General features: G+C 41.0%; 2 protein-coding genes across 2 annotated transcripts; one reads left to right on the forward strand and one right to left on the reverse strand.

The window, feature by feature from the left end:
- Positions 1-1,807: 1,807 nt before the first annotated feature.
- Positions 1,808-6,078, forward strand: LOC4337734 (pto-interacting protein 1). Its single transcript, XM_015783295.2, has 8 exons — positions 1,808-1,933; positions 3,956-4,059; positions 4,163-4,410; positions 4,487-4,613; positions 4,733-5,006; positions 5,088-5,220; positions 5,318-5,404; positions 5,693-6,078. Exons 2-8 carry the CDS (start codon positions 3,975-3,977, stop codon positions 5,822-5,824), a joined length of 1,086 nt encoding a protein of 361 aa, XP_015638781.1. The 5' UTR covers positions 1,808-1,933; positions 3,956-3,974; the 3' UTR covers positions 5,825-6,078.
- A 250-nt stretch (positions 6,079-6,328) lies between these two features.
- Positions 6,329-10,473, reverse strand: LOC4337735 (nuclear envelope-associated protein 2). The gene is made up of 6 exons (XM_015783296.3): positions 10,137-10,473; positions 8,621-9,065; positions 8,434-8,541; positions 7,523-7,984; positions 7,310-7,411; positions 6,329-6,784 (listed from the first exon to the last, which is right to left on the reverse strand). Exons 2-6 carry the CDS (start codon positions 8,813-8,815, stop codon positions 6,617-6,619), a joined length of 1,035 nt encoding a protein of 344 aa, XP_015638782.1. The 5' UTR covers positions 8,816-9,065; positions 10,137-10,473; the 3' UTR covers positions 6,329-6,616.
- Positions 10,474-12,059: the final 1,586 nt, after the last annotated feature.

The raw sequence follows: 12,059 nt of genomic DNA on the forward strand, positions 1-12,059 counted from the left end.
TCAGCCTGCCACCTCACCCTCACACACCAACCCATTACATCTCCCTCTCTGTCCTACGATTTCACAGGAATTTTGGTACACAGCCATCAAGACCATATATTCTTTCTTCTATTAATTCCCCTGTCTCCCCTCTCACTCTATTTTATTGCATCGTTATATCGAAACACCAGAAATATTTTAGGTTATTATTACAACCATATGTTGTATAGTATTTGTAATACGCTACAGGTATATATATGTTAGAGTTACATGTGTACATATTAAATTGGTATTAAAATAAAAGGCGTCGTCTAAATGTTACCCATATCATCTTACCTTCAACTCTTTTGTAGGTTCTATTACAGTAAATCTCCGTAATTTCTAAGCATATAACAAATATCATATCATGAAAATGTTAAAATGGCATTTAGAGGATATGATCAATGTGTAACAGTAATCTCCATAACCATTTAATTATATATATCGGTTACCGCAATTTAATTAAAATGAGCATTTTGGACATCATGAGTCCATTTCAACTTTGAATCTGTATGACCCGTTTTTGTGAAACTTTTTTCCTTCACATTCTATCATATGGTGGTGCACACCCTAATACCATTATCATCTAAATGTTTGACATTGACCTATCCATACAAGAAAGGCTCTAGAAATGCATAAATGATCTTTAATTACCAATATGTTCTCTTGAGGTATCGGTCTAAGCCTTGTCAGTCAACGTGGATCCTTGATGGCCCAATCTCCTATAATTTGACCAATTCAATATTGTTGTTTTGATAGAAGCTAAGTCAAAAGTCGGATGAATCAATCAAATGCATTGAATCTATCCATGCCACGTGTGTAAATCATGCCATAAGAACTGATATAATTTAATTTTATACCTCCCTGATGTCAAATTATACCCTAGAAATTTTGAACCTTCTAAACCTTCATATTGTTAGATTAATTTTTACCTTAACATAAGCCACGTTAGAGTGGAACCAACTTTTCAGACTCACGCAACGAGCTGCAATGATATTTATAAATATTTTAAATGATGACGCCCATAAACTACATCAGACAAAATGTAAAATACCAAAAATATTAGTATTGAGAAAGAAGCAACATAATTCAGTCCAGAATTTAATTTTGAAGCTGTTGAGCAACCCGGGTAGGAACCCAGCCCACTAGCTTATCCTGCGTTATTTTCATCAACTTCAAACCATCTCCGTTAGCACATAAATTTTTTTATGTAAAAGTTCTTTTTTAAAAAAATCAAAAAAATCTAATTTTTAAATTTGCAATAATTAATACTAATTAATCATATGCGGTTTCTTGTATTTCACGTGTCGCCGAAAATCTACCTATAACTTTAAAAAAACACACCCTTACTCCTAGCAACACCTTGACTTCTCGCATTTACAAACTATATACATAGTTTTGAGTTCCGCTACTTATAATATGGTTATAATACGAATGTAATAAATATAATACTTTTATAAATAAAAAAAATTATAGAAACAACCCTCTACATCCTCCTGATAAACAAACACACATACATTGGCACATGGCATTTGCTCCTCTGTCAATCAATCAATTAACTTAATTAAAAAAGGAAAAGCTAAAACCAGGAGAGAAAAGCACACGCCTTTTCCCCCCCTCTTCTTCTAACACGCGCGTTCTGACGACGAACACACGGAGATAGAGAAAGAGAGAGTAGAGGAGAGAGGAAGCTGCCGCAACGACGACCAGTTGGCTGGCTCTCTTCTGTAGCAGTAGCAACTAGCAAAGCTGCTGTATTTAAGTTCACCGCGGGTCACCACACCAGCTCACACACGCTGTGCTGCTGCTGCTGCCGCTGCTCCTCCTCCTCCTCTTACATCCCATCCTCGCCGCGATTTCCTTCGCCGCCGCCGCCGGCTTCGTCTTCTTCCCCGGCGCCGGGGCACGCGAAAAGGTGCGATCTTGACGCCGGATTCGGCGCCCTCTCGCCCTCCCTCCCCGAAAGTTCGCTGCTTTTTGCTCCGATCTGTGCCCGGAATCTCTCGTGGGTGGATGGATGGATTGGACTCGGTGTGATCTCTTCTTCTTTCGCTGGTGGTTGCTCCGCCCTCGGGGGGCGGTTCAGGGTTGGGGATTTGGGTGGGTTTGGTGGCTGGTTCTTTGGTGGGTTGCCGGCTCTGAATCTGGAGGGAGCTTGGGTTGGGTTCCCTTTCTTGGTTGGTCAACTTTGATAGTAGCGTTTACTGTGAGGTGAGGGGGAAGAAGAACTAGCTCCTCTCGTTTTTAGCTGTGATTGCTGCGCCTGATTCGTTTGATTCGGTTGTTCGTCTGATTTTTTTTTTCTCGCTGAATTCTGCGGCTTCTTGAGCTTTGCCAAAGACCACGGTGTGTTACTCTTTCCGTTAGTTGGAGGAGAACATGTTAGTTGATTAACAGCTTGTTGCGATTAGCTAACTGCGTGTATTCGAGGTTGCGGTAGCATATCAATTAGGAATAATGTCCAATTTTGTAGCGTCATGATTGCAATTGAAGTTTTACTGTGTTCAATCATTGGCGTAGTACTTGTAGGTATAGGCAAGATTGATGTTTCAGTGCTGTAGGAGTTGTGTGGATTTAGGACAGTGCTAGGGATAAAGATGCGATTGATGATTGGTCGAGCTTCTTTGGCATGCATCCTGAATTGGAGTGGTGCGAGGACATGACCGCGTGAGCTACCGGCATGAGTGAAGCAGTGTGCCCATGCAAATAATTTTTGCATGCTGTTCTTCCATGCTATTCTGTTTAGTCTAGTGCAGACTTTGAAGTGGTTATGAACTTGTCACATTTAATCAGTTGCCTCACATTCTGCCCTTGTGTTCATAGGATACATGTTTGATTTACAAATATGGCATCCAATTAATAATGCAATGTTCTAACCACTGGAAGGGTGGCTGAATGAATAATTTAATAAAATTTCCATCTGATGTGTATTATTGGTGTCTAGGGCTAATGTGGTATGTAACCCTGTAGGAAATTGGTAATTATTAACGATGCCACTGCAGAATGAGCTGTCTTCTCATCAGCTCTAATAGGAAAAGGTGGTTATTAGTTCTGGCCTTAGGCAGATTTCAATCCTACCTGGGCATCCTTTGCTTAGTTTGTTTCCAGCATATCAGTATATTTGGTTCCAGTGAACTTGCCGTGCTGATCAAGAATTGTAGTGGTTAAGTTTGTCTGGTGAAAGAAGCAGTGTTACCTGAAAAATGTGGCCAATTGTTTTTTGCCGAATTGAGCACCCCAAATCTAAAACGTACTCGGATTCAGCAACCTTGTCGTCTTCTGAGTAGTATCTTGCATGCCGTTTCTCTTTCCGAAATCACACACATGAGCCAACTCGCTTGTCCGTTTCCGATAATACTGGGAAGAAGAGACAAATGAGATAACTCATATGTGGTTTTAGTAGCTCAGCACTACCATTATACCATTCACCATGCATTGATACGTGGTACCTTCAAGTAGTTCATCGGGCATTTGTGGACATAATTCATTTGATTGTCCTGGTTGGGTTGAGAAAATGCACAAAAAGTTACATAAAAAGAATAAGGAAATGATGGGAACAAAATGGCTTGTGGAGAAATTACTGATAGATCTTTTAGCACCTCCTTTATTTATTCCACATATGTCATGTTCTATGCATTCCACTCTCTGCAAGGTAAGTGTGAACCCTGAGTTTTCGAAGTTAATTTATTTCATTCACTTTCCTATTATCTCCACACTTTCATCAGGTTATTTGTCCATCTACATAGTATTAACTAGTTCAATCATGTGTCTGTTTGAATGTCTTATGGTGGTGTATTTGTGTTTGCACTTCTGCTTGTGTTTTTCAATTTGTGCTCATTCAATTTCTCTCTCTTTGACCGTCTGTCTGATGCTACTTTTCTGTAAACTAAATGCATGTTGCTGGTTTCTAATAAAAATCTGCATGATTCTGTTCCAGGGTTTGTTTCTAGTAGAATATGTCGTGCTTTGCATGCTGTGGTGATGAAGATACTCAAGGAGTACCAGACAACAGGAATCCATACCCAGGGAACCATCCAGCAAGTAATGGCACTGGGCCTTTTGTTATAATCATCTGCATTGTCCCATTACATACTGTGGTTTACAGATGGTGCTCAAGTTTTACTGAACTGCAATTTGTCTGCAGGGAGCGATGCATATCGCACAGCTGATCCAACTCCAAGAGGTCCTCAACCTGTGAAAGTGCAACCAATTGCAGTCCCCATCATTCCTGTTGATGAAATTAGGGAAGTGACTAAGAATTTTGGTGATGAAGCTTTGATTGGTGAAGGTTCCTTTGGCAGAGTGTATTTTGGTGTTCTAAGAAATGGTAGAAGTGCAGCGGTCAAAAAGCTAGACTCTAGTAAGCAGCCAGACCAAGAATTTTTGGCACAGGTCTGTGTTTATCTCTGTTAGGAATTCTGCAACAAGTTTTCTTTTTCTTGCAACTCATTTCAAAATGCATCCACAGGTATCTATGGTGTCGAGGCTTAAGCATGAACATGTTGTTGAGCTGCTTGGTTATTGTGTTGATGGAAATCTCCGTGTCCTTGCTTATGAGTTTGCGACTATGGGTTCTCTTCATGATATGCTTCATGGTATGGTCTTTGCACATCTGTGCTTTTGTTTCCTTTATTCATATCTTGAACTCTTGATAGAATTATGGTGTTATTTTAAACTTTGAATACCATTAAATGTGGAAATTGTATGTTTACAGGAAGGAAGGGTGTTAAAGGAGCTCAACCTGGTCCAGTCTTATCATGGGCACAACGTGTGAAGATAGCTGTTGGGGCAGCAAAAGGCCTGGAGTATCTTCATGAGAAAGCACAGCCTCATATCATACACAGGGACATCAAGTCCAGCAATGTTCTCCTTTTCGATGATGATGTTGCTAAAATAGCTGACTTTGATTTGTCAAACCAAGCTCCTGACATGGCAGCTCGGCTTCACTCTACTAGGGTTCTTGGAACCTTTGGATATCATGCACCTGAGTATGTTCTGGTTTTCTTCAATTCTCTATAAACCTTCAGAATTATATCAACTACTAATGTTGGTCTAAATTCTGTGGCCAGGTATGCAATGACTGGACAGCTTAGCTCCAAGAGTGATGTGTACAGTTTTGGAGTTGTTCTTCTTGAGCTATTGACCGGAAGGAAACCTGTTGACCATACATTACCAAGGGGACAGCAGAGTCTTGTGACTTGGGTAAGTTTCAATCGCATATGCTATTCGCGGTTATTGGAATATTCTGGCTTGCATTCTATTTGGTGGGCTGAATTAATGGTTTATTCAACATTGGCAGGCCACCCCAAGGCTTAGTGAAGACAAGGTTAGGCAATGTGTTGACTCAAGACTTGGAGGGGACTATCCTCCTAAAGCTGTCGCAAAGGTATCCGATATTCAGAGACAACCTCTTTTCTGTTTTATCACCATAGGTTATTGAACTAGCAGTCTCCAGAAACTATCTTGACAACGTGCAAAAGGAAGCTGATGGCTAAAGATTAATTAAACAGCTAACCCTAGGATTATATGTCTGAAATTCACATCGTTCATGAAGCATGTCTGGATTCAACATTAAATTTGTCGTAGATCTATTGTTTGCAGCACTTGTACTTGAGATTATGTTTCCTTGTAAGCCCAGTTTTTAAACATTTGTTCTTCTGTATGTTTCAAACAGTTTGCAGCTGTTGCGGCGTTATGCGTTCAGTATGAAGCGGACTTTCGACCAAACATGAGCATTGTCGTGAAAGCGCTGCAACCCCTGCTGAATGCTCGGGCAACTAACCCTGGAGAAAATGCCGGGTCATAAAACTTTGGTCTACCTTTTGTATGATAGATATTAAGTTAAGAAGTATGAGACATCGATATTGTTCTTGCGGATGTGTGGCTGGCTGGAAGTGTGTACATTTGTGATTATTCGTCCCTTGTTGTAATCACCAAGGTTCTAGCAACCGAAAATATTTGATTCTTCGCATCGGGTGAGACATAACTTGTCTGAAGGTGACATGCATATCTATCTACCTTACTCAAGAGGGAAAACAAAATTCTGCATCTTGAACTGAACTGAACTGAACTGAACTTGCCTTCTCTTGTTCTGCATTTGATTGATCTTTGTGCAGAAGAAATGCCCCCAAATTTGTCCATATTTTCTTCCCATTACCTCAGCATTGCAGATTTGGGCCTTGGCACGGTTGTTCAGAACAAGTGCGTCCTGTTTGCATACTGAACCTCTGAAATTTTCAGAGTTCAGAATCAGGAACTAGCTCAATCAACTGAAAATGCTAAAGATTAGAACAAGCGAACCATGCCAGCATTAACATAACCGCAACGCGGCCAGACATAAATTAAGGTAGATCTGTAACTACAATATTGCTTAATTATGAGCTTACATAAGCTAGCAGCAACTGCACTACAGTACTACAATACTACAGACTAATCTTGGATGTCGGCAAATTCAGTTGGGGCATCATCTGACGACTGATCATGCAGCAATGACCTACTTGACTACATCTCTGGCTTCCTGAACTATAGACTATGAGCAAGGTGCTCACCTAACACTGGAATATACTACTAAGTAGCATTCTTTACACAGGATGCTGTTTCATCGCTTTGTGAGCATCACTAGTGCGAGCATTGACATGGAGGCGATGAACTTGAAGCTCTGGTTCTCCCAGAAGTTGTGCTTGTCATCACGGTATGGGACACTGGGTTGCTTCATGCCCACCTGATCCTTCAGCTCCTTCAGTTGCTTGTCTCTTTTCTCACCAGCCTGAAGAAGCAAGGAGCAATTAGTCCAGTCTGGTATGAGTATATGAGTATTCTTAATTGATCATAGTCTGCTCCAGGAAGGTTGTCACATAAGTTCAGAAACCAAATGACCACTTTCAAAAGTTTTAACAAAAAATTGGAGCAAATACACGGCTAAGACATTGCAGTTTGTTTTTATTTTCATAAAAATAAATGGGCATGGTTATTTTGGCTGGCAGTGAAAATGGGTGATACTAAAAAAATGGGGCTTTGCTGAACGCGTGTTTCTGTTAGTATCAGTTTGACCTGTACATTTTCCACAGATAATTATTGCACAACTGCCGTAGCAGGGATGCTTCATTCACATGGTCTAGATTTGTTAATTTTAACTGTCAGAGATCTTGTTAGATGCTCAGGGATAAGGCGTCATATTCAATCTCAAGTGCCTCGTCCCCAGTTGAGATAACCATAAATGAGCATGGACAGCAATGCTAGAAGAGAACATCATGTTTGATGTGTCAAGGGACAAGGATAAATATGAACATACTCTCTGAAGTTTTCTTATCTGGGACCGTGATTCCTGAAGGCAGAATTCAAGCTTTAGAATTCTCTTTTTCAGTTCCTGGTCGGTTCTCTTTTGTTTCTCCAACTGTTCAACAAACAAGAGATTTCAAGTAAATACAACATTTTAGCACAAATAACAAGTTTCTTTGTAATAGTATTCAGCATTTCTATGGATGAAAGAAAGAGAACCGTATACCTGTGACTCTAGTTCCTTTGTTTTGTTCGTCCAGTGAGCAGATAATATCCTAATTTCATCTCTCAATCTGGCAATCTCTGCATCCTTAGCGTTCAGAAGTTTATTGAGATTATCAATGTTCCTTGGTGATACATCAGATAAGATCTTTAGAAGCTCATTATCTTTGTTAGACCCAACTTTGGCAACTGCATCCATGATATCTGTTTCGATCCTCAAAACTTCATCTTTGAGTTGCCTCTGTGAGTATTCCCTTGATTCAAGATCCTTCTGGAGATGATCCAGCTGCTCACCTAGCTTGTTGACTCGACGCTCGTGTTCTTTTAGCGAGCTGTCCTTCTCATTCAGCTCTTTTAATAATGACAAGCATTGTGACTGAGCTGATTTGGCTGATGCAGCACTTGCTTCTGCTGTAGCTTGGGTGACTGACAGTTTCGATCTAAGATCGTCCAACTCGTGGAAGTACTGCACATAATTAGAATAGTTATTGAGGAAGTGCATCTGAATTGCAAAAGGGACTCATTAGAGCGTCAAAACCAGCATCAACATTGGTAATTGGTTTGCGGAGACAATATAAAGTGGAGTCTGAAAGATGTAAAATAGTAGAGTAAAATTTTCTCATCGCCATGAATCCACAAGAGCACAACAGTTACAGATTATGAGCTTACTAGGTCAAGAGGCCAAATCATAATTAGTCTAGGATAACAAATTTGATGACAAAACAAATTAATGCCCATGATCAAGAACATAGCTTGACAAATTAATGCACAAAGGATCATTTCTAGCTTGTAAATGCAGAATCAATAAAAACAAGGCCACAAACTCATAACCATCAGTAATGACCCCATGGCTCCAAAATGGTTTAATAAAAAGTGTTTTAACTTGACAAATAAGAGAACCGAGGCAGTTCAGACCTGTTCTGTGCAACCTGTCGACGAACGCAGTTGCTCATCTTTATCATTCAAGCATTTCTGCAGCTTACTGATTTCTTCCTCCATGCTCCTCGCCTTTGTCTCAGCAAACTGTGATAAGTTTTCCCTTGTCAAAAACAAAACTCAACAACAATCCGGCAGGGACCAACTACAAAAACAAGAAACAAACCTTTCTGGTTTGGGATTCCCGAACAAACAACTGCTCCTGTGAAGCAAGTTTGTTCCTCACATCCTTGAGCTCAGCCGCCAAAGACACCACGTTTCTCCTAAAGCTTAACTTCTTCTCTGTAAGATCCTTCAACAGCGGATCCAAATCCGACGAAGACACAGAAGATGGTGGTACCACCTTCTCTGAAACTGACATAGCCAAGCCCCAAAATACTGTTTCTCTTCCAATATTAGCACCAAAAACACTGCTTCTGGAATACTGTTATATTCTATCCAAGAACAACAAACAGGACGGCTCAGGCCTCACAGCAAGTCATCAAGCACCCCCATGAAGAAAGACAAAAACAAGGGAGATGAGCTCTTCTTTGACCAAGCCAAACACCTCTGTGGTTGCCTCACAAGAAGCCTCCTATCTCAGGTCAGTATGGGCCAGCAGGTAGCTTTCGCTGCAGAAAACAATACCAATTTTGAGAGGAGATGAAAACATACAATGATGCTTGCTACATGCAACGTGTTCCGCTTAAACTACTGATATGAAAACATCCGCTTTCTTCGGATCAAGGGTACGAGATTGAGTGGAGCCTAGACATTTGGCAACTAAGTGACAGAAGTGTAGCTTTCAGTACTCATCATAATATTATTGTATTGGCAATGAGGAAAAAACAAGCAAAGTATACAAAATATTATTCACACTACAAGTGACTGCCTCATGCCGATCAAATCACGCATCTAATTAGTCAACTGCACGCACCAGGCAGCAAATTTTGCATGTTCTTGGTGCTTGAAGTCAACTTGTTTAACAGTAGAGATTAAGTATGGTGCAACAATTAAAAATAAAATGTGCGGTAGAACAATATAGCTATTTTTTTGGTGTCTGTTCTTGTGTTGGAATAAAAAAGAACTTTTCTGGAATGCCAAAAACTTCTCTTGCGGGACGCTACGACTAAAAATTTACTGAAAAGAAGGATTGAGACAAAACCAGATGAAAAGGAATCTTTCACTGAGCTCACAAAGAGATGAGGACAAAAAGGAGGCTGTCCAGTGTCCATCCGAAAATTTTCAAACAAATTCAAATTTTTGGGGAAGAAACCGAGAGAAGAAAAAAAATGCAGCACAAAAGTCGAGAATTTCCCAGTATGAAATCTGGAGCGTAAGTCCTCATAAATCTCTTACCCTTCTTACTTGAGGATTAATTAATTAGAGTGTGTGAACACTCTAATTTTCGTTAAGAATAGTTTGGAAGGCAAAAAAAAAATTGAAAATTTCGTACAAGTACGAACAAATTTAAAATACTTCAAACAGTGGGGAACAGCATAACTCAAAAACACTCCAGATTCCTTAGATTTGAGTGTAAAAAAAAGCAGAGAAACAGCAGAGAGAGCACTGTAAAATCACCACCCAGAAACTCCGAGCTCTTGATCTTCTCCCATAAATTAGCCAAAAAAAATAGCATGAATCGAATCATAGTAAGCATATTTGGAACCAAAGATAAACTCAAGTGCCAAAGAATCCCCTACCTCCATCCGACGATGCAACTCAGCTCCAAGAAACGAGCACGCAGATCACGAGCGAACCAAAAATAAAAATAAATAAAATCCTCGTTTCCCCCTCCACCTCAGATATCTTACTGACTCACTCCACTCTCTCCTTCTCGCAAGCAGCAGCAAACTAGCACCAACTAGGGCTTACGCGTCTTCTTCGGGAAGCGACAGCAGCGGCGCCGGAATCCGCTCGGGGCGGGGAAGGGAAGGCCAGGCAGAAGCAGGCGGCGACTTAACTTGGCACCGCGCACGGAAGGAGCCACGGCGGCGGGGCGCGGCTGACGCGGCGGCGGCGGAGGCGGAGGAGGAGATTGGGAGTGAAGACGACGACGAGAATGGAAGGAAAGGAGGAGGAGATGGTTGGGGTGGTGGGATTTCAAAACCGGGGGCTGACAGGTGGGGCCCACGCGGCCAGCGCGCGGCAATTCCAAAAATTTTCGTCGGGGTGTGCGCCACGTCGGCGTACGCGTACGTACGCGTGTATTTAATTTGTATTGTACCGTCAGCCGTAGAGGTCATGTGATAGGTACAGGTAATCATCGTCACGAGCCTCGCCTGTGTTTTCTGTACCAGCTAGCTGGATTTTTAATTGTCTGCATTTCACACGGTAATAAAGTTTCAGATAAATCATTGTAACAACTTTGTACTCATGTCAAGATTAGTAATATTAGGATGCATCATATGTTATTTTAGGTTATTATACTTTAAAATGAATATGGCAACTTTCTCGAACATCGAAGATATCAACATTAATACTTCCCTGCTTTTACCAAATCATTTGTTATATAATACCACTACATTTTCCATTAGTAAAATCCGATAAACCGGCCCCAAAATCACATCGGAAACCGAACACGGAAGAAACATCATATAAGATCCAAACATAAAATTGACACCGATACATGATATTTGATAACGGAGTTTAGCCGAGGTCTACATCTACGAGGCACTGATTGCAGGCGCTCCTACCCGATCCAGCATATTACAACGTATCAGAGTTATAACGACCATCGGCGAACGCCGCCGGTAGCCACTACGTTACGCTATGCTAAGTCGCTATACGGTTATAACACGTATGTCTTTCTATCTAAGAGAGATTTTAAGATAGACCCTGACTTTTACTCTATTCCTATACCTAATATAACTCTAAGTTCTAAACTGTAACTGACTTTGTATCCATATTCGACGTAATATATATCAAATTGAGTGATGGAGTCACAAGTAGCTGATTCCGTTGACCAAGTTTTGATCCTGATGTCCGCTAATAACGTTACACAAATGGAGATTTTCTTAGTAGGAATATAATTGGGTTGGGGATTTTTTTTATTGGGGATGTGTCCCCGTCCCTCAGCGTACATTAAGAAGGAATATTCATAGGGTTTTTTTTTTATGTTTAATTGACACATGCGGCAAGTGCATCTCTTATATAATTGAAAAAAATCGTGTGGTGGTATCTCATATAGTGTAGAGTTGGACTAATGCGAGGATGAAAATGTAATCAGAATGCCGCCTGCATCGGTATGTGCAATTGTGGACTATGAACCAGATAGTAGGAATTGTTTTTTATTTGCTCACAGTCACAACTCACAAGCTCCTGGAGCGTGCGCGGATGGCCTGCGAGCTCCTCCCCCATACGCCGTCACTGCCGCCGCCGCCCCGCCTCCAGTGATGGAAAGTGAGAGGAGAGAAAAGATGAAAAAGAGAGAGAGAGGGGGAGAGGTGAGGATGACCATGTGGGGCTCACATGTCGGTGGGTCCCACTTTTGTGTGTGTGTGAATGACATGTCGATCCCACAATTTTTTTTTACTCTAATGCCACATAAGCAACACGTGGGACGAAGACTGGGTCAACACCGCCATGTAGACGCCACGTCAGACAAAACCTCTTCTAAAACCATC

This window comes from Oryza sativa, chromosome 5, assembly GCF_034140825.1.
Source record: "Oryza sativa Japonica Group chromosome 5, ASM3414082v1".
Lineage (NCBI taxonomy): Eukaryota > Viridiplantae > Streptophyta > Magnoliopsida > Poales > Poaceae > Oryza > Oryza sativa.

What these genes read in the sequence shown, in the direction of transcription:
- LOC4337734 (XM_015783295.2), top strand. Translation starts at nt 3,975, where the DNA reads ATGTCGTGCTTTGCATGCTGTGGTGATGAAGATACTCAAGGAGTACCA. An exon ending in TCTTCATGATATGCTTCATG is followed by an intron (nt 4,614 to 4,732) that starts GTATGGTCTTTG and finishes GTATGTTTACAG; the next exon opens with GAAGGAAGGGTGTTAAAGGA. An exon ending in CTCCTAAAGCTGTCGCAAAG is followed by an intron (nt 5,405 to 5,692) that starts GTATCCGATATT and finishes TGTTTCAAACAG; the next exon opens with TTTGCAGCTGTTGCGGCGTT.
- LOC4337735 (XM_015783296.3), bottom strand. Translation starts at nt 8,815, where the DNA reads ATGTCAGTTTCAGAGAAGGTGGTACCACCATCTTCTGTGTCTTCGTCG. An exon ending in CGACAGGTTGCACAGAACAG is followed by an intron (nt 7,985 to 8,433) that starts GTCTGAACTGCC and finishes AATTATGTGCAG; the next exon opens with TACTTCCACGAGTTGGACGA. An exon ending in AGATAAGAAAACTTCAGAGA is followed by an intron (nt 6,785 to 7,309) that starts GTATGTTCATAT and finishes TTGCTTCTTCAG; the next exon opens with GCTGGTGAGAAAAGAGACAA.